The 22,233-nt window shown below is 39.2% G+C and overlaps 1 protein-coding gene across 1 annotated transcript in view; it reads right to left on the bottom strand.

Moving 5' to 3' along the window:
- Positions 1–1,503: 1,503 nt before the first annotated feature.
- Positions 1,504–22,233, bottom strand: part of LOC127645701 (netrin-G1-like) — a 65,876-nt gene continuing 45,146 nt past the window's right edge. The window contains exons 3-6 of the mRNA XM_052129371.1: positions 15,252–15,424; positions 9,440–9,466; positions 9,066–9,110; positions 1,504–1,754 (exon numbers count right to left, since the gene is read on the bottom strand). Of these exons, the coding sequence (XP_051985331.1) occupies positions 1,504–1,754; positions 9,066–9,110; positions 9,440–9,466; positions 15,252–15,424 (496 nt within the window). The remainder of the gene's footprint in view (positions 1,755–9,065; positions 9,111–9,439; positions 9,467–15,251; positions 15,425–22,233) is intronic.

Raw genomic sequence — 22,233 nt, 5'->3', positions numbered from 1 at the left:
CGCTTCTGGACCACAAGGGGTGCCATCACCCGCCCGCCTCAAGGGAGAATGCCGGCTGGCTGTGAGGCAAGCCGCACTCATCCCGAGCTTGGACGAAGCGAGCGAGCATGTCGGGGGGCGGGTGGTTTGTGGAGATTTACCCGGCGAAACCGAGCCCGTCATTATCCCCATATCGCCTTCATCGTCAGCGGGGTCGTCCTCAATCCCATGGGAAGAAGGAGCGATGCGGGGGGCGGCTGAAGTGGCATTCACCTCGAGGAAGGAGAGCCGCGACTGCAATGCTGCCATGGTCATGTTCTCGCAATGAGTACATGAGCCATCCACGAATGCCTCCTCAGTGTGATGGCTGCCCAGGCACACAAGGTAGCGTCTGTGGCAGTTGGCCTTGGAGAGAAATCGACCACATCCAGGAACAACACAGGGGCGGAAAGGTATCTTGAAAAAGACGCATCCTGAAAAGGACGTTCAACGCTGCTGTGTATTGCTCTTTTGTGAGTGGAAAACTCAAACTCTTTTGGAGAAATCAAAACACTTTTAGGAGGAGAACACTCTTTTAACAGTGAAAAGCGCTATCGAAGCGCCCAGGGAGAGAACGTCAGCTGGAAACGCGCCGTAGATCCAACAGCAATGCGTCTCGCTGACAGAGGTGAGTGAAACAGTGGTGAACTTCAGCTTGCTTGTTGCACAACCATTCAGCTCTGAAGAAAATTCTGACTGGCACTCGCGGCCCCGCTTCCCTTTATACCCGTATGTCCGGAGCGGGGCATGCAAATTCTGTCTGCCAACTTGACATTGGCCTTTTCTCAGTTTCAGAGGTACGTTTGGCATCCCAGGAAGGCCCCTTGTGTCACTTCATTCGACACAACGTTGAGTGAGTGACAGAAGGGGAACCAAGTTTACACCATGGTACTTGAAGATCTATGGCCCGACTTTCACACATTTTCAAGCTGGAGCCTAGACTATGTGAGACATACATCAATCCCACCAATACTGCATTGGTCAATAAAGAAGATGGGACTTTTACATAACTTCACATAATTACAGGAAGAAGAGAAATGGTGGGGTAACATAGATTGTGAGAACTCTGAGAGACAGTTTATTAGGGTGTGCTTCAATTTACATGGTAGCATAGGAGAGTATCTTGTTTCATCTTGACATTGAAGATTTGTCTCAAAAAATTTATTGCAGAGGATTTCAAAGCTCTCAGATTTGATGTATTGATTTGATTTCTTTCTTAAATTTGTAACAAAGATTGAGTGTCAAGTTTGTTTTTGTAAATTTCTCCTCTCAGTTTCTTTAGTTTTGCAGTCTGTTTATTCATTGTGTCAGGCAAACTTTAATTGAAACATAATATTGAGTAGAAAACTTTGTGATTTCCTAAAAAGAAGGTTATTTTTGTCCTTTGTTGCAAGGGAGCATTTCTTTTTGGCCATCTTGTGTCCTCTAACGGGAATCCAGGTCAAAGCTCCTGTGGCAAATGTCTTTGGGGCATGAATGTCTCCCTCAGTGTGATGTGGGGCCTCGGGTGGCCAGCAGGGAGTAGATAAGCAATAGAAGAGCCAGCGGGAGAGTCTGAGCCACGTGTGGGGGGCGGAGAGCACTCTGGCTGGACTGCAACTCCTCACAGGAGTCACCCTGGCATTGGGTCTTCTCACACAGTAAGCCGGTGAAACCCACTGGACACTGGCAGCGCTGGTGGTGGTGACAAACACCTCCGTTCTGACAACGCAAGAGCATGTTGTCACACACTCGAGCTGTGGGGAGCAGAGAAAAAGAGACGTGAGCATGCATTGCTTAGCTCTCTCTCAGGATGCACATTCCAGGAAAAAAAGTGCATCTATCAAATTGATCATCAGGTCGCTCTGTGTGCGTGATTGTTTATGATGGGCGCTGGAGAGACACTCAGTAGTGTCTTTTAAGGACACTATGGGGATGTTTTTCCCATCTGTAATATTTTTGTAGTGATATTATTAATCAGAGAGTGATCATCCCTGCTGAAAAAAACTGCAAAAGCCAGGATTAAAGGAACAGTTCAAAAATCAAATTAATTATTTTTTCACCCTCATGTCATTTCAAACCCATATTACTTTCTTTTTCTGTTTAACACAAAAGGAAATACTTTAAAGTATGTTGCTGAATTCCATACAATAGCAGTTAAAAGCGACTCAGTTTAACCTTGTGCAACCCCACGCGCACAAGCATGGGCGTTGCATTTTGGCTTCTCTTTATGCAATGCATAATTTAAATTAATTTAAACAAACTTATCAGAAGACTCTCTGCTGTCAGTAAAAGGTACAATTTTCCAGGGGAATCACGCACCCTATCTGAGGGGGCACGTGCCTCTCAGTCTAAAACTTCTGACGTAGGGAGTCATGTGATAAAACAACATGGTGCCGATCACAGCAGAGATTGTCTTTGGGAGAAACGCTAACAATACTACATCTGGTAAGAAACCTAATTGAGTTTCAACAATGCAACATGGTTGTGTCTTGCCATTTTTCTTTTATTTATCAAGAAACACCATGCTGTTAAACATTATATACACTAATGTGTACTTTAGTGCTATTTTTCATTAGAAAACCTATATTTACTGTGCATTATTACACTGAGAATCAAAAGCTGAGAAATGTTGCATTCAGAGGATTTTTATGGAGTTAGGATGAAAAGGTGCATTTCAGACAGAAAACACACTGGAGGTTATGTCATTCACTAAATAGGCAGCAAGGGAGTGTCCTATAGCTTTTTACATTCACTCCTAAAAATATGACCATACCTTCAGATGTTTGGCAGACATGGGACAATGGTAATCAGTACATAGATTCAGAATTTATCATGTATAATTTTATTTGACATTGAAAGTTTATTTTTATTATTATTGTTTTAAGTATTAACCCCACTATATTTTGTAAAATTTCACAGAAAAATCAAGCATAGCTTCAGTTCACGTTAGTCAAGCTGCAATCAGCTGATCTTCACGCCTACCAATACAATTTAGAAACACTCTCCTCCATTTCCAGCTCCACTTCTAGTATGGCAGTCAAGGGCATAGCCAGGAAATGTATTTTGGGTGGGCTTCAATAAAAATGGATGGGCCAAGTTTTCACCCATTTCTTTTTTTTAAATCTAAAAAAACAGTTCTTTCACACTTTCAGACAGCATGTTTTAAACTATCACTGATTCTTGAAATAAGGGACAAAACATGTCTTACATATAAAATGTGTCTTTTTGTTAAACATCAAGAAATTCATAATATAAATACTGGAAAATTGAATCTAAAGGAAATGTGTATACTCAGGGCATTTATTGCTTATACTTTTAAATAATTTCAGTATAATTTTTTTAAATGCATGCTCTATACTTGGAAGCACATATAGTAATCTGACGGCTTTATAAAAACAGCAGTCGATGTATTTAAAAAAATAGTAAAGACAATACAAAAAATTAAATATGGTACAATGAAATAGGAAAATGAAATACAAAAATGAATTATGGTTGAGGCAAATGTCCAAATGAAAATACAAACAGGGCATTAGTTTACCCATATGTTTCAACATACATCGCCTTAATACATGCTTATACCATTCATAGCATTGTATGGATTTAACAGAAGCTTAAATCACAAAGCATTTTATGCATTTTTAGGCTTTAAGAACATGTATAACAGTTTAAAACAAAATTCTTATTACACATGTTCACTTAAATGGAAAACACTCTGGGCTATATATCAGTAAATTCTAAATTTACATACCCAGTCCTCATGTGTGCAAAACGTGGTCAAACTCCACACATGCAATCCATATGCATCCTTCAAAAATAATCCATAACAAACACTCAGTTTTAACACACAACTCTTCTGAACACATTTTTAATGCAATTAACAAGCATTTTGGATATTTACCCCAAAAATTCTCAAACGATGAACACAACTGGGAGCTCGCTTGCACAACCTATGTTCTCACGTCACTAACCAGCACACATGTGCAGCATGAGAGATTCCCGAAAAGCAGGTGTCGCATAACTCCGGTCTTAAATTGGCCACATCCAATTTATGTATAGAGTTAAATTTCATGAAATTTCTCCTCTTGGCTACTCAAAAAAGGATTGTTCCATGTTGCAGTGTTGCTTAAAACATTTAAAACAAATTGAACCATGTTGTAATAAATCTTTTGGATCTGTTCTGTTACCCTAGGGGGTTTTATTCACTGCATTCCCTGCTCTGTCTATGCCCAGAACAGAATCATAATGCCAACACCAACAGATTGCTTTAATTGTCTATAAGTGAATAAAAGTATTCATTTAAGTTTTCAAGTCAAGTATTCATTTGACAGAAGTGCTCCTGACTGAACCATTCTTAATACCGTAGGCCATTCTGCTTCTCAAACAATTTGTTCTTGTTTCAAGGATGTTTAGATATTTAGTGGATAAGAACTCAAAATACTAGGTAAGAAAATTATATTTATTTATTATAATTATTTTGCAGGGTTGGGCTCTGTAAACATGAGTGAATCATTATTTGATTTGATTTGGGAGTGAATAATGACTTAAATTTCAGTTGGTGGGGGCCTGTGTAGTTCAGTGTGTAAAGACGCTGACTACCACCCCTGGAGTTCGTAAGTTTGAATCCCAGGCTTAGGTCTCCTAAGCAACCAAATTGGCCCGGTTGCTAGGGAGGGTAGAGTCACATGGGGTAACCTCCTCGTGATCGCTATAATGTGGTTTGCTCTCAGTGGGTCACATGGTGAGTTGTGTGTGGATGCCGCAGTGGGTGGCATGAAGCCTCCACACACGCTATGTTCCACGGTAACGCACTCAACAACCACTTGATAAGATGCGCGGATTGACGTCTCAGACGCGGAGGCAACTGAGATTTGTCCTCCACCACCCGGAGTGAGGCGAGTCACAGCTACGAGTCACTTCGAGCACATTGGGAATTGGGCATTCCAAACTGGGGAGAAAAAGGGGAGAAATGTTTTTTTTCAGTTGGTTCACCATACAAACTCCTAATCATATGGCTTTAGAAGATTTGGAATATGATGCAAAAGTCAAATGGACAACTTTTTTTTATTTTTTTTAGTTCAGAACGAGGCACCTATTGTATGGAATTCAGCTGTGGCAACATTCTTTAAAATTTTTCCTTTTGTTTTCTGCAGAAGAAAGCAAATAATTTGGTTTTAAAACAACATTAAAGTGAGTAAATGATGACATAATTTTCATTTTGTGGTAAACAATTTTTTACATTTCCATGTTGGTTCATGCTGGTCTATGCTTGTCAATGTTTGATGCTGTTCTGCTACTCACTAGCAAAATGAGGCTGGGTGACCAAAGACGTCTTGTTGGTTAAGCTAGTTAAAAAGCCTGGAACACCCGCATCCCATGCTGGTGACCAACTACAGCATGCTTGTCTTTTCAGCAGGGATGGAGCTACCTACCAATAAACATACACAGCGAATGCCACACTGCTGGAAACCTCCCACAGAAAACTTGAGAGCTGTTCTTTTAGTATGCAAACAAGAATGTGAAGGTCATTCTACCATGCAGCAAATCACAATCAACAACTATTGTTTAGGAACCTTTCAAGAATGGTTTGAACATTTCTTGATTTCCTTGCCTAGTCTGAAGTTGGATCTTTTTTAATCATTCGAAAATGAAAAACAAACATGCCACATAATTAGGTTTTGTTTGAGTTTTCCCTCATCCAATTTTGTACTTTTAAATCTTGACAAACATGGCAGTAGTGTGCAATAAAAGGTAGACCATGATGCCAGTCCAGCCCAATCACTTTCCCTGACCTGTAAACATGCTCTTTAGTGGAAAAAAAGATGATCGCTGTTGCATTGTATTCCCTTCCATTATTGAGGAAAATATTTGCTTTGGGAGGAGACACAGGACTATTTGCTCAGAAAATGAATGTAACTGCATACTACTTTCTTCATTGAGATGGATTATTTCCAGAGAAAAATGGACAGAAAGAAGATGAACAAAACCAGCCATATCCCTTTTTTTTTTTTTTTTTTTAAAGAAGTGATATATACAATGATTTGTACAACTAATTTTAACTTGTTACAGGATGAGAATTTCTGTACTATTTTTCACAAATTTCCTAAAGCATCTGCTTACTAAAAAATTAAATTCTGTCAACATTTACTCACATTCATGTCATTCCATACCCATGTGATTCTTCCATGGAACATAAAATGGATATCTTATGCAAAATGTTAGGAAATGACAGGCTAAGTCACCATTTACTTTTATGCAAAAACATTTTGCCTAACATCTCCTTTTGTTTTTCATGTTAAAAAGAAAGTCACATGGGGTTGGAACAAAATGAGGGTCAGTACACGATGACAGAATTTTCACATTTGGGTGAACTATGCATTTAAGCAATTATTAAGAGATGCAGTTTTATATAACAAGAAGATATATTCAAGTATTAAATACACAACATGGGCAGTTATTTTGCTTCTGATAGGTCAACTAACAAAAATGGTTCCAACAAATCCTAACAGGATATACTGATTTCATACTAAATAAATGCACACTTGAAATGCTGCTTGCTTGTCCAATCAAATAACAGGATATGTCTTTTGAATAATATTATACAAACACACATATGATTCTAACTCACATCTAACCAAAGAGCCTCTTTAATAGCATTTTAAGCATTGGGGAGACAATTTTAACACTGAGATATCACTTCAGGCATTAAATATATTTTTACTATATCTCTTAGTCCTCAAAAAGCCCATCTGGCATGGTTTAACAGTTGCTCAGAAAAGCTCAGATGTCTGTTTTGAGCGACAACGCTGGAAAGATTTTGCTGGGATTTAAACTTGAAATCTTCAGGCTCCATTTATTTCTTCAAATATTTACATGCACACAATGGGAGCATTGAACACAGATAGATTTATGCTGTCTCAGACTTCATTTTCTCCATGGACAAGTTCATCTGTCACATAGTGTACAGTGGCATGGACTGCATTTGCACTTGTGTTTTGCTTTACCTTCTAACCTAAGAAAAGACTAAGGTGTGAACCCTGGCCGAGGTTTGTCTCTCTCTGGGAGACATATGTGATGTATCGCACCTTCGTTGGGTACAGTGACTTCTTCACACAGTAACAGAACAGAACAGGCAGATTCTGATTTGAGCAATGGTGACGCACACATACAACAGATCTATCCGTTCACTGACAGGTCAGAGGAGGAGGCAGCTGGAGTCACAGTGTGTTAAAGCTGTCTCTGATATGCCCTGCATTATTATGGAGAAATTCATACAGCAATGGAATATATTGAATATATGAATTTTTGAAATACAAAAAAAAAACCTTATTGTTTGCATATCAGTCCTTCTTAGACCCCAGGGCATAAAATACATTTAGATTTTAAATTTAACTCTGTAATATTTACTGTCTAAAAGACCTTTTATTTTCCCCTTTCCAGCAGTTTTTACTTTATTTCTAATATTGTCTATATTATAATGGAGAGTCATCTTCAAAAGTGAATGCAATCCCAAGTTCCCATAAATCCTAGCCCTTTGTTCTATTGATTAATAGCATTACTTACACTCTATGGCCTTTTTGAATGCATAAGAAAATCTAAATTTTTTATCAAATAAATCTCAGTGCCCAGGGCAGGGTAGGTCCCTTTGACAGATTTATTTAAGTTGTCTTTCTTTTTTTTAATGTCGATTTCATTCAGTCTTTCCTATGATTAGAGTTATGGTTTGTTCACATTGAGGCTGCAGTATTTCAGTATTTTTCTGCTCAAGAGATTATATCAAGTCTTTGAAATCAATGTACTGTCCATAAACCCACAGCCATCTCCTCTTTTCCTTACTTGCCCTTTTGTTCTCCCTTTCTTATTCAATACATTTACATGTGAGTTTACAATTAAGCTACCGCATGTTTTTTGCGAAGTCAAGTATCATCTCTCTGTCCAAGTATACATGACACAATGTGTAATCTAATAATTGAAAGAAGGACATCCGATGAGGAGGTGACATACTGTAGACGTTTTAAAGTTGAACTTTTGAGAGATTTTAATGCACAAAGCCAAACAAAAGAAATCAGGTCCTTCAGCTCCCACAAAATGAAAATGTTATGTTCCTGTCGTTCACAATGCTACCTCGGCATTGTTTGTTGTGTTTGACTTCTGGATCTCTTTGCGCGTCACCTTCTGTCTTTCAGAGCATGTGCACAATGCCGATGCCAATTGTGGTTACTGTATGCACATGTGCATACACATTACTAACCACTAACTAGCCGAAGCAGAGCTACAACAGCATTGTATAGGTCTGTCAGTCCAACTGGTACGATTTCAATCGGTAAAGTGTTTTCATGAAATTTTAATAAGACAAATTTTTGTTTTAGTCCCATGGAATCTAACTTATCAAGTGCATGAAAAAAGAGACCAGGCATGAGAAACTACAGACATACTTGTGACTAATTTCACTGAAAAGTTATCAAAAACCCCTGATATTCAGGAGGTCATCATTAAACACAGCTGTCGACTGGCTGCTCACTAACAGAAGGATTGGATCTATCATCTGTGAGTGTTCTACAACCAGACTGAACCTCACAATCTTCTGTTTTGTTTTGCTTCTGGTCATGACAGAAAAGAGACCACCCTCTGTCAGTCATCATCAACAGGGGTGCTATTCTGTAAACGATGAAAATAAGAACCCTTCAGTATTTCAATCCCCTTAAATATGACAAAATTAACTTCCAGCAGCAGCCGTATCTAAGCTGTTCTGCTTTCAGGCTTTGTTTTCTGATTATAAGCATCTTATTGTCATCATCAACCTAAATGTCTTTAGCAGAGATTGACGCACATCAAATTATTTCTTGGACAGTTGAGAATTGGAGCTAGACTGAAATCATGGAGAAGCTCAAAGTGGAAACAAACAAAGGAGCTTTGTTTGTATTTCTACTTGAGTTGGGAAAATCTGTGGTTGGTTGCTTTGATAGCAAATAATTAATATTTAAATGTAATAACAAATATGAAAGATATATATATATATATATATATATATATATATATATATATATATATATTTCTGGAGATCTTACCTTGATTTCGATTTGCTGCTCCAAGTGAAGAAGCGTTTGGCCGAACTTCATTAAAGTAAAAGATATATTCAAATTATTGTTGCTTTTGTTTTTTCATTCACTATATTCAGTAATAATTCACTATATTCAATAGTAATTGTTAATGACTGAATATTAGGTCTTTGAATACAAGGTCTGCATCCAGACTTCTGGATGCTTCTACTTGTAGCAAAATGATTAATTAAATGGGCTGTTCCATACAAACCAATTAATTTAATCATCGACAGACCTTGAATTAGGAGGTCTGAATTTTTCCTTGAAATTCCATATCTGCAGAAAAAAAACAAAAAACATGCTGTATTTTACACCTTTGAATGAATTAGTGAATAACTCACCAGAGGTGCCAAGATTGCTTGGGATACCTGGAGAAAAAGAAAGCATTTCGGTTAGCATCATTGATATTGCATTTATACATATATCTGGGTTTCACTCTGTAAATTTATAGTTCACAGTATGTGACAAACATGGCTTCACAGCTTTAGGCATTTAGTAAAAACATTAGACAAGCAGCAAAAATGTAATCATAAAATTGCATATGATTTTGGTTCATTAATCAGCAGTGCTGTTAGTTGACACATATTTTAATCAATGATTTGACTTTTTTATTCATCAGATTGTCTTTTTTTATTATTATTATTTTCAGCCCATCTAATATTACGACAGGCCTGACATTTCAAACTGTTGGACCTACACACTGCTATCCATTCTGTCTGTGTTGTAGAACTCTTTTACAAGAATAATTTGCCTTCTGTTGTGGCACTGAAATATCATGCAATGGCTGCAAAAAACTATGGACCAGTATACTGGTTAATATTTTGTGTATTCCCTCGTGTCATAGTTACCAGTGTAAAATGCTTGACCTAGCAACTGTGACTTTTGTCCCCTAATGTGTTCAGACATGATGTGACTGAATTATTGCATTCAGAGCAGTGTTATTATTGTTATTGAAAACCAACATGAAAATTGAATTTTTTTTTATTCAAAAATATAAATAAAACTAAAATAATCAATCAAAACGGAAAATAAACTAAAATAAAATTGCATCACTCATTACTAAAATAAAAAAATGACCACAAATTAATATTAATTTTTGATACACAGTTTATTTAAACCTTACTCACCCACCTTCAATAAACATGAAAATGCCACGAATTTGCAATTTCACTTAGAAATTAAAATGCTTAAATCATATTTGAAAGCTATCAGTTAATGCACTACTGTATCTTTGGCAGCCTAATAGTTCTTAAAGTGATAGTCAACCCAAAAATTTTAATTATCTCATCATTCACCTCATGCCATCCCAGATATGTATGACTCTCTTTCTTCTGCAGAACACAAATTAAGATTTTTAGAAGAATATTTAAGCTCTGTAGATCCACGAGAGTGTATGGAGGTGAGAACTTTGAAGGTCTAAAAAGCATATAAAGGTAGCGCAACAGTAATTTATATGACTAGTGGTTAAATCCATATCTTGAAAAGTGATATGAAAGGTGTGAGTGAGAAACAGATCAAGTTTTTGTTTACTATAAATCTCCACTTTCACTTCCACATTATTCTTTAGTTTTTGGTGACTCACATTCTTTGTGATCATTCTTTGTCATATCACTACCTACTGGCAGGGAGGAGAATTTATAGTAATAAAGGACTTAAATATTGATCTGCTTCTGACCCACATGTGTCAAATAGCTTACAAAGACATGGAGTCGTATGGATTACTTTTATGCTGCCTGTATGTCCTTTATGGAGCTTCAATATTCTGGCCACCATTCATTTGCATTGAATGGACCAACAGAGCTGAGATATTCTTAAAAAAAAATCTTTGTGTTCAGCAGAAGTTAGAAAGTCATAGTATACACATCTGGGATGAAGTGAGGCTGAATAAACAAGAGAATTAAAAAATGTTTGTGCACTATCCCATTAAATGAAAATGAAAATAATAATAATAATAAAAAATATTTAAATATCTCAATATACTGATTAAAATAAAAGTAACATTTATAGAGTCAAAATGAATAAAAACCTAACTAAATTAACAGGACAAAGTGAAAAGAAACAAAAACAACAACCCTGGTTCAGCACAATCATTCAGTACTCGCAGCACATCATAGCCCTCATTTCAGAGTTATCGACTGACTGCTTATTAGAAATTCTGCTCACCTGAGCTATGAATGACATGTGTGGAAAATGTGTGGAAAACAGGCAGAAGGGGACAGCTGGTTGATAAGCTTAATGTGCATTGAATAAACCAACAAGCATCTTATTCATCACTAAACTACCAAACACATAATTCTGCACTCCTCCAGCACCTGTTCTTCACACTTGGGACCCAACATTCAAACAAGAGCAGAGAACTGAAAATCCTTCTCTGCACATTAGATCTTAAGGTTTTGCCTGGTTAAAGGTTGGTATCCATGCATGAGTATATAGTCACTTTTTAAAGATTTTTTTCTGGGCATTCTGTGAAATAAAACGTTCTTCTACCATGGTCCAAAATATGAGAGATAACTTGCTTAATATAATGAAATAGATATAAATCAATACCATTCTACATGTGTCTTTTCAAACATTTATTATTAATATCACCTATTTTTCTGGAAATACCCCACATGCATGTATGAAACCATCTTTTATGGGTAATTGATATTGGAAATTAAATGTTTTGTCAAGGTTTGTGAAGCAAAGAGATGAGAAAGTAAGGACCCAAATGCAGAACTTTAATTGTAAACAAAGAGGATACAACAATGAAGACAAATATACAAAAAAGTAACAAACACCTTGGTTACTGTCGTAACCTCCGTTCCCTGATGAAGGGAATGAGACGTTGTGTTAATGTAGTGACACTAGGGGTCACACTTGGGAGCCCCAAACACCTCTGATATTTGAGAAAAGGCTAATGAGAATTGACGAGTGGAATTTGCATGCCACTCCCCCGGACATACGGCGATAAAAGGAGCTGGCTCACAATCACTCATTCAGGTTTTGTTCTGAGGAGCCGAGACAGTGTTTCGGACATTCCAGCGGGTAGTACAGCATTGTGGCAAGAGCGACACAACGTTTCGTTCCCTCCATCAGGGAACGGAGGTTCGACAATAACCCAGATGTTGTCCTTCTGTCACTCACTCGACATTATGTCAATGTAGTGACACTAGTGGTCCCTATATTTCTCTCTATGTTTTCTCTCCACAGTGTATTTAGTTACTCGGCTGGGGCCATTTTAATGCTCATTATCTGCGCTGGGGAAGGTGTTCTTTTCCTTTCCTATTCCTTCAGGGCAAAAAGACCCCACAGAGACCACATCCTTCTTGAAGGGAGGCAATATGTGGCAACAAGTCACATGGGCTGACCAGCCACACATGGAAGAGGTGCGATGGTAGGTCCTGCCTTGAAGGGGAGGAGCTCTACAAACACAGAGAATGGGGACAGAGAGGGCTGTGTCCAAGGGAGGTGTGGGTCTGCCGACAGGCAGCCAGTTGTCCTGTATTCCCAAACTTACGTGTTCACACCTGACAAAACATGGGATGAGACCGGCTCAACCCAGAGATTGTAAAATCTCACAAAGGTATGCCTGCTGCTTTGCAGATCTCTGCTAGAGAGGTGCCATTGGCTAGTACCTACGAGGATGCCAGACTCCTCATAGAGTGAGTATTCCAGACCGAAATCCAGGCAGGTGTCGCTGACAGAGAATTTAATTTCCTCAACAAAAACATCCAAGGTTAATAGATAAATCAATCGTTCCAATTTACCATTGTTGAACTATTGAATTTGTTGTAGGCTATTAGACAAGGCAACTCTATGTGCAGGCTGATCAGACAATTTCAAAGCCTGAATTTTTAAAATATTTGAGAACTTAAGAATTTTTTAAGAATTGCACTTATGAACGTTCTTACAAACTTATTATAATTTCTCCTAAGAACTTTCTTAATTTTTTCTTAAGAACATTTTCATAAATCCAGCCCCAGGGCTCAGAAGAATAGTCTCAGTGGTGGAGCCGCAGAGGGGAAAATCTACAGCAGTATGCTGTCTTTTAACGCACCACATTCAAACAAGAACTGACCCAGAAAGATACAAAACTTCAAACTAAGAGTCTCTTCAAAACTTCAAAATAAGAGTACTTGGGGGAAATTATAATAATGATGTGACAGTTTTATTACAAAGCTACATTCATTTCTTTGAATTTCACTTTTCACATTTTCATTCTACTTCCATAAATTACAATTCTGTATCCTGTCTGCTAACTCAATTAAAATTCAAGAAATTAATGGTATTCCAATTAAATTCTGAATGGTGCATGATTAGCAAATGATGATAAGAATAGTTTAGTTAACCAATAACAATTTTTTTTCAATGTATCAAAATTCCACTGGCTGTCCCTTCCATCATTGTTTTTTTGAGTATGGAGAAAGGTTGCTTCTATCCTCTATTTGGCAGAAAGGGAGCTGATGTTAAGGCACAACCGGATAATTTTGCTTTTATATAAAATGTCCCTCCCTGTCCCCCTCAGCCTATGCCACCTGGCAGGATTTAATTTCCCTCAGAATTATTAGACACAATATGTGACCCACATGCAGCCATATACGTATCCACATAAGGATGGACATACCTACAAGGAATTTGTAGTGATAGCTTAGAAACTTAGATAGAGATTTCTAGCAACATAGAGATAAATTGCCCTCGTGATTAATGCAGAAGACTTGATGACAGATGAAAGCTATTAAAGTTTAATTAAATTCTGCACTTTCAGCAAATTTGTCTTTATGTAAGAGCCATATGTTTAATAACCTCACGTGTAATAAGAGCTGCATAGGAGAAGTTGTGTGTCATAAGAATCATGCTCATTTGTGGAGAAGAGCGACAATGCAAACGTGGGGAGGTATTAATTTCACAAACCTGCAGGGGCAATAATGTTATTTTGCTTTCACATGCAAGCTTGTTGCAGTGTGGATTTCTTGCCAAAACAGGTGCTAATATTGCCTTTGATATAGCTGGTTATTGGTTGCCTCTGTTGAGCACAGATGTGTCCTGGTATTGGGTTTCTAATAACTGGCTGTCAGTCTGAGCTTTGCCCCTGCATTATGAGGGCCTTCATAACTGGGGAAAGGCTAGAGCTATATTAAAGCCTTTCAAAAGCATGTATACACATACACAATATATCCTACGCACCACCTACACAACATCACTTCAGGTGCTTCAAATCAAATATTGCCATAAAAGATCACGCATTAATTGTTGTATAATGTCAAAAATATAAAGGAGAGTATTCATTAACTTACATATCAAAGTGGACACTGCCTTTTATTTGGTTGTGAATGCATAAGTAAATGGCTTGTGCTTGATAGTAGTGACTTAGTTTTGAGTGGAATTGCACTGAGGGGGTCAGAGGGTACTCCTCCCACCGTCTGTACAGTGCTGAGCCTCACTCTGTCCCTGAGCTACAGTTACTGACTTTATTAGATTTATTAGGGCAATGAACCCCCTGCCTAAGGCCAATAATTGACAGATGTGCCACTCAAAGCCAAGATGGAGATAAGGAAAGGATGACTTTGAGGATGAGGTTGGGAGAAGAACCAAAATAATTAAATACAATACAATACAATAAAATATAGTAAAATAAAATGTGATTTTAGAGTTAAATCTTTATATTTAGATGTGTAATATGTGCTGCCTACAGGTAGGACTGGGCGATACAGCCAACAAATGAGTCAATATATCTCTCAATGTATAAATATGAACCATCATCAATAAATCATCAATGAAAATGAATTACTGAATCAGACTTTGAAACACAGTTTAAACTGACTCACAGAAATGAATCAAATTAAATCAGTAACACTAGTAAAACATTAAAACATCTTAACACACTTATTATACTCTTAAGTTGCGAGTCAAGGAAGGTTTATGAGAGTAGTCTAATGAAACAGTAGATTCAAAAAATGCATTAAAATAATCTCGATACCAAAATTATTGCAAATTAATTTTCCATTAATTGCCCAGCCCTACCAACTGGCTTATTGCTTTTCCTTTTGTTGTTGCTTTGGAAGTAAAATGTCATTGGGAACATACAACTGAAAAGGTCATGTTTTAGTGCTTGATGGAGCACTTTGTTTTCCCATGATTTCTGTGGAGAGGGAGATTGGGGTATGTACTCACAGATATTGGCAGTGCCCTTGGGGATGGGCAGGTAGGAGCCCATGCTCCAGGCTCGGCCCTGGTAGTGTCTCTTGCAGCGGGTGCAATCTGGCCCTGTAGTGTTGTGTTCACACACACAACCCAGCTTCCCTTTGTCAAACATACAGCTGTTGGCATGGAGATTGCACTTGCACCTATCAGGACAAATAACAAAACAAATGGTAAATGTCAACCGTGGCTGATGTTTCCGTGTTGGTGATGCGAACAAATAAGTAGCCATAATGTCTGACGTCTTAGCTGACTCATAATATGAATTTCCTTGTGATGGGTTTTAAGCCTATTTGTGGCATATCCATTACAAACTCTAACCTTTAACATAAACTTCCTATGATGCTGAGGAAGAGAGATTAATTAAACCTTTAAAAACAGAGCTCATTTGAGCGTGCCCCTGTGGACATACGGAATAGAAGCGTGGGTCACATCTGTGACACAAAAGCAGAATGAAAGCCTCTCAGTGGTTGGGCTTTAACATTGAAGAAAAGGAAAGAAAAAATAAGTATAAAGTCTATCGACACTAACAGGGGTTGTCAAAGGAAGTCACAACAAAAGGTTGGGAGGTTTTTTTAAAGTACAGGTACCGTACAGTTTTAATTCAATATTACTTCTACAAAGAGTTTTCAAACATTTCAGTAACCGCCAAAGTTAGATTACAAGTTATTTGGAACGTATTTTCATCTGCCACCAAATAGACGCACGCTAACAGAAGTCACATTAACCTGAAGCAACAATAAACTGCTTGAGCGATTTTCATTAGGATCAGTATCGGAAGGTACATTGACAAAATTTGACAAGTACTGTCATTATAGAGCACTTTGATATATTCTTAACTGTTCTCAAAAGGGTCCCAGGGACGTCTGTCAAAAAACAAAAAAACATTCAGATGTCTTTGAGATGTTTACAATTTAAAATGTTTATAAATCTGAGTTTATTAAGATGTTTTGCAAATGTTAATTAGAATGCAATACATTCTTAAACAGATATCTCTTTCTTAATCTGTCATAACATCTGGGTCTTATATTACTTGGTAATATAGTTAAAACTAATATAATATCTGGCCTAGAGTTTGTTCCATTGAGTTAAGCTGCTAAATCACGCTCCTATTATTATTTAGACAATTGTAAAATTGTAAATGTTCCTTCTCAGCTTATGTCATGTTAATAATTTTTTATTTTTTATGATGCACACTTTGAAGGAGATGGTTATTTATCCTAATTTCCTTGTTAAAAGGGGAATGGAGAGATCTTCAGAGACACTGCAGTGCCTGTGGATGATTATTTTATTTGCCACTCTAGATGAGTGGTCTCACTTTCCATATCTACTCTAAATATAATTTTCAATCATTGATTTTGCCAGGAGACAAAAGGTTACAACCGTGTTGTGTACTTCTGACCTCCGCCTCCCTGTGTGATGGGCAGCGATAAATGAGATCATTGTGCATTCTGGATATGCCTCACCTCTCTGGGGATTTTGTGTTCAGTATGATATCAAGTCAGTATTTGCATTTCTGCTGTACATTCAAGGGATGACATTTTCTCTTTGGAGAACCACAGTGGTGAGGATCTGTGGCAACCTACTGTGAACTTGATACAGACACATAACAGAAATACATCCATTCAAATTGACTTTCTACTTTTCGTGACACTGCTCAAAAATGATTAATAACTGTGGGAAAACAGCACAAACATTTTCTCATTTCAGCTTAAAAGATGGCTGAATGTAGTTATCTAAATGCTAAAGCTCATGTAGATTTCAATACCTTCTGTTCTGGATTGCCTCAATCAGCAAATGGACCTATTTAACAACAAATGGAGCAAGTGCTTTCATCTGTTCAAATGTTAAAGTATTTGATGGACCCTTAAAACAGTGCTGTCTGTAATATTCAGTCGGACCCCACTGCATGTACTAAGCAGGGCAACTGTATATTGCTGTAGAATTAAAAGGATAGTTCATACAAAAAATTTAATATAATTCGAATTTCTCCTCATTAACTCACCTGTTTGTTTTTCCAAACCCATATGACTTTCTTCAGTCGAACACAGAAGGAGATGGGATGACTTCAGTTACCATTCACTTTCAGATTATGAAAGAAAAATAAAATATAATGTATTCTGCCCAACCTTTCCTTTTGTGTTCCACTGAAGAAAATCACAGAAAATTTTAACAACATAAGGGTGAGTGATGACAGAATTATTTATTTTTGTGTGAACTGTCCCTTTATTGGAGTTCTAAACAAAGGTACTTGAGGAGCTTGTCAAGTTAGTCCTGTCAGTCATAATGCAAGTGCATATAAGCATCTGCTTACTTCACTCCCATGACAATTCTTTTGGCATCCCTCCACCACCTCTACTCCACCTTTAATTATTTTTCTTAACTAATTTCAGGTAAGTAGTTCCAGGGTTGCTGCAGAGTTTTTCAAATAAAATTTAAGACTATTTAAGACCTTTGTCAAGATCTGAACAAATAAAATTAATACCGTATCCCCATACCAAAACCAACACAATCACATGTAAATCATGACTATTACCTAAACAGGCAGAGGCAAACATTCAACATGGCCTTAAAATTGCTTATCATTAAAACAGGGTAGGATATACAGTGAGGAAAATAAGTATTTGAAAATATTTATTATATTTTATAATGGTACATAAACCAGTTTTAATATCATATACTGTCATGAGTATTTTAAACTTGCATACAGTGAAGAAAATAAGTATTTGAACACCCTGCTATTTTGCAAGTTCTCCCACTTGGAAATCATGGAGGGGTCTGAAATTGTCATCGTAGGTGCATGTCCACTGTGAGAGACATAATCTAAAAAAAAAATCCAGAAATCACAATGTATGATTTTTTAACTATTTATTTGCATGATACAGCTGCAAATAAGTATTTGAACACCTGTCTATCAGCTAGAATTCTGACCCTCAAAGACCTGTTAGTCTGCCTTTAAAATGTCCACCTCCACTCCATTTATTATCCTAAATTAGATGCACCTGTTTGAGGTCGTTAGCTGCATAAAGACACCTGTCCACCCCATACAATCAGTAAGAATCCAACTACTAACATGGCCAAGACCAAAGAGCTGTCCAAAGACACTAGTAGTAGTAGTAGTAGTAGTAGTAGTAGTAGTCCTTTATTGTCACATAGTAAACCAATGAAATTGGCCATCGACCTGTCCATACAAACATACATATGACAAGGGGATAGACAGGACAGGAAGACAGGGAATTAGAAGAAATACAGCATGACATGAGGAGAGGAGAGGAGAAAAAAAGGCAGCCCCAGACTATGCTCCTTAAGAAGTACAGTGTGGGAACAGGGAAAAAAACACCTCAGCAACATTAGCACATAATCAGTACACTCTACAACATGAACAAGACTTGCAACAGGGGAGGGATTGGGGGTGGAGGTGGCCCAGCACAGGCAAGCAGCCATCCGGACCTGCAGCCATGTTCGAGCTGGTCACAGACTCAGCCTGTCAGACTGGGGGTACAAAGCGTGAGGCGAGGGATAGGGTATCGGGCGGATGATTGCATATCTGTATATATGTGTAAGAGTTCATGTGTGTGTAGGCCTGGAGAGTCGCTATGCCAGCATCTAATCTAGGTGCCTCAGTCCATGGGGTTGTCATAGCGATACACAGCAAGTTGCCATGGAGACAACCTTGATCAGGTCCCAGACATAGTCAACAATCACCAGGTGTCTGGGGAGTCGGGGAAGGAGCGAGTGGCTCACTGCAGTGCTCTTCGGGGAGTTGTTGTTCCAACAGCGGCCTTGGCCAAGGCCAGTGCTGGTTGAGGGTGGCGAAACAGATAAGATTGGGATTGTTTGGTCTTAAGGAGAGTAGCCGCATTCTAATTTACACGGCTATTCTCCTGGTCCATTTTGGTCTCTGAAGCGATCCATTTGCCTTTGCAAAGCTGTGAGCTTCTCCATGATGTTATCCGTATTTTGGTTCATAGACCCAGTCTGAGTGCAGACAGCTCTGCCCACTGTTTCAATCATGGCGGGCAGCCTTGTGAGGCTTTGGACAGCTGTCACCGTCTTCTTAACTCCTCGATAAACCAGGGCAATGCCTAATCCAATCAGCAGAAGACCTGTTATCATGGTACCGAATAGGTAGATATCTTCAGCGTCCTCCACGGAAAGAGCTGCCAGACACCACGACCGCCACCTCTCCCACGCGTCCATCGTGTAGCCAGCTCGCGAGCGTTCCGTCAGGGCAGACAGGTTCCCCGAACCCAAGCTTCTCGTCGAGAAGATGGTGTCAATTGCGTTGAGAGACCAGTTGATCAAATCCATGATGACTTAGTTTGAAGAGCAGTGCTGAGAGAGTCTCTCAAGTACAAGACAGTAGACTAGATATGACGAGAGGAGCAAAGCAGGGAAGATAAGGGTAGGGAGAGGGTGAGAAAATGCGACCGCCTTCGTTGAGAGCCAAGAGAGGAGACAAAATTGTACACCTCCACAAGGCTGGAAAGGGCTACGGGGAAATTGCCAAGCAGCTTGGTGAAAAAAGGTCCACTGTTGGAGCAATCATTAGAAAATGGAAGAAGCTAAACATGACTGTCAATCTCCCTCGGACTGGGGCCCCATGCAAGATCTCACCTCGTGGGGTCTCAATGATCCTAAGAAAGGTGAGAAATCAGCCCAGAACTACACGGGAGGAGCTGGTCAATGACCTGAAAAGAGCTGGGACCACCGTTTCCAAGGTTACTGTTGGTAATACACTAAGGCGTCATGGTTTGAAATCATGCATGGCACGGAAGGTTCCCCTGCTTAAACCAGCACATGTCAAGGCCCGTCTTAAGTTTGCCAATGACCATTTGGATGATCCAGAGGAGTCATGGGAGAAAGTTATGTGGTCAGATGAGACCAAAATAGAACTTTTTGGTCATAATTCCACTAACCGTGTTTGGAGGAAGAAGAATGATGAGTACCATCCCAAGAACACCATCCCTACTGTGAAGCATGGGGGTGGTAGCATCATGCTTTAGGGGTGTTTTTCTGCACATGGGACAGGGCTGACTGCACTGTATTAAGGAGAGGATGACCGGGGCCATGTATTGCGAGATTTTGGGGAACAACCTCCTTCCCTCAGTTAGAGCATTGAAGATGGGTCGAGGCTTGGTCTTCCAACATGACAATGACCCGAAGCACACAGCCAGGATAACCAAGGAGTGGCTCTGTAAGAAGCATATCAAGGTTCTGGCGTGGCCTAGCCAGTCTCCAGACCTAAACCCTATAGAGAATCTTTGGAGGGAGCTCAAACTCCGTGTTTCTCAGCAACAGCCCAGAAACCTGACTGATCTAGAGAAGATCTGTGTGGAGGAGTGGGCCAAAATCCCTCCTGCAGTGTGTGCAAACCTGGTGAAAAACTACAGGAAGCGTTTGACCTCTGTAATTGCAAACAAAGGCTACTGTACCAAATATTAACATTGATTTTCTCAGGTGTTCAAATACTTATTTGCAGCTGTATCATACAAATAAATAGTTAAAAAATCATACATTGTGATTTCTGGATTTTTTTTTTAGATTATGTCTCTCACAGTGGACATGCACCCACGATGACAATTTCAGACCCCTCCATGATTTCTAAGTGGGAGAACTTGCAAAATAGCAGGGTGTTCAAATACTTATTTTCTTCACTGTATGCAAGTTTAAAATACTCATGACAGTATATGATATTAAAACTGGTTTATGTACCATTATAAAAATAGATACAAATAAGAGGTTGACCGATATCGGATTGTGCTGATTCGATAATGTGTTGAAAGAAAGCCAGTTATTCTGCCAAGAGTTTTTTTTAATTGTTAGCCTATATTAAATGTTCTTAGTCTTTCCTTCCTGTGATCGGGAGGGCCAGACAGAGGCTACAAGAGTCCAAATTTTATTAAATTCCAGATGCACTTTAAGCATGGAACTTTGAATAACTTTTAACTTTAAAGGCACGTTAACTTTGAAATACACCGGGGACTCTTATTTTGAAATGTTTTTGCTTCACTGCTTCCAGCTGCTTATTCAAACAGGTAAGGGATATAAAATGTGCACTCCTACAATGATCAACATCATTAAAATATATGTGCATTTCCCACCCCCGGACATATGGGTATAAAGGGAGGGTCCATTCAGAATTTTTCTTCAGAGCCGAGCGATTGTGTGATCAGCTAGCTGCATTCATAAGACGGTTCACTTCATCTCTGAAAAGAGCGTATGCTGTTGGCTCTACAAAGCATCTTTGTACGCCCCTGTGTAGTTCCTGGATGCGGTCGAGTTCTCTCCGCTCCTGACGGTCACAGGTGCTCCCTCGTATGTCTGGGCCATGATCACACTGAGGCAGCGTTTGTGGATGGTTCGTGTTCTCACTGCGAGAACCCTGCCGTGGCAACGTTGCGGTCGCAACGTTTTCCTTCCTATAAAGGAACGCCACTCCAGCCGCTCCTTCTTCCCATGGGAATAAGGATGACCCGGCTGGCAATGGAGGCAATTTAGGGATGGCAGCAGGCTTGGTTACACAGGGTAAAACCCCACGAACCACCCGCCCCCCACACGCTCGTTGACTTCCGCCCGGGGTGACAGTGGCTCGCCTCACGGCCAGAATGCTTATCCCCTTGAGCCCCCCCGAGCTTGATGATGAGCCCACCGCTGCATCGGAGAGTGTTCCGGCGTCTGACGCGGAAGACTCGATTGGGCTGACAACCTCGGGTCGGCATGCCCAGTCTGAGGCTGACGTCCAGATGGCTGACATGCTTGCCCGGGCTGCCGTCAGAGTGGGGCTGGACTGGAAAACTCCGGCCTCACCCTCAGGGCCACGAAGGTCACAGTGCGGACACTCGAGCAGGCAATGGCCACCCTAGTCATTCAGGAACAACATCTGTGGCTGGACCTGGTCAAGATGCGGGAAGTGGACAAAGCACACTTCCTCAACGCACCTATCTCCCAGTTC

Source organism: Xyrauchen texanus, chromosome 6 (assembly GCF_025860055.1).
Source record: "Xyrauchen texanus isolate HMW12.3.18 chromosome 6, RBS_HiC_50CHRs, whole genome shotgun sequence".
NCBI classification, from domain to species: Eukaryota; Metazoa; Chordata; class Actinopteri; order Cypriniformes; family Catostomidae; genus Xyrauchen; species Xyrauchen texanus.
The sequence above is the reverse complement of the archived record's forward strand: the minus strand, read 5'-3'. Positions and strand labels throughout refer to the sequence as shown.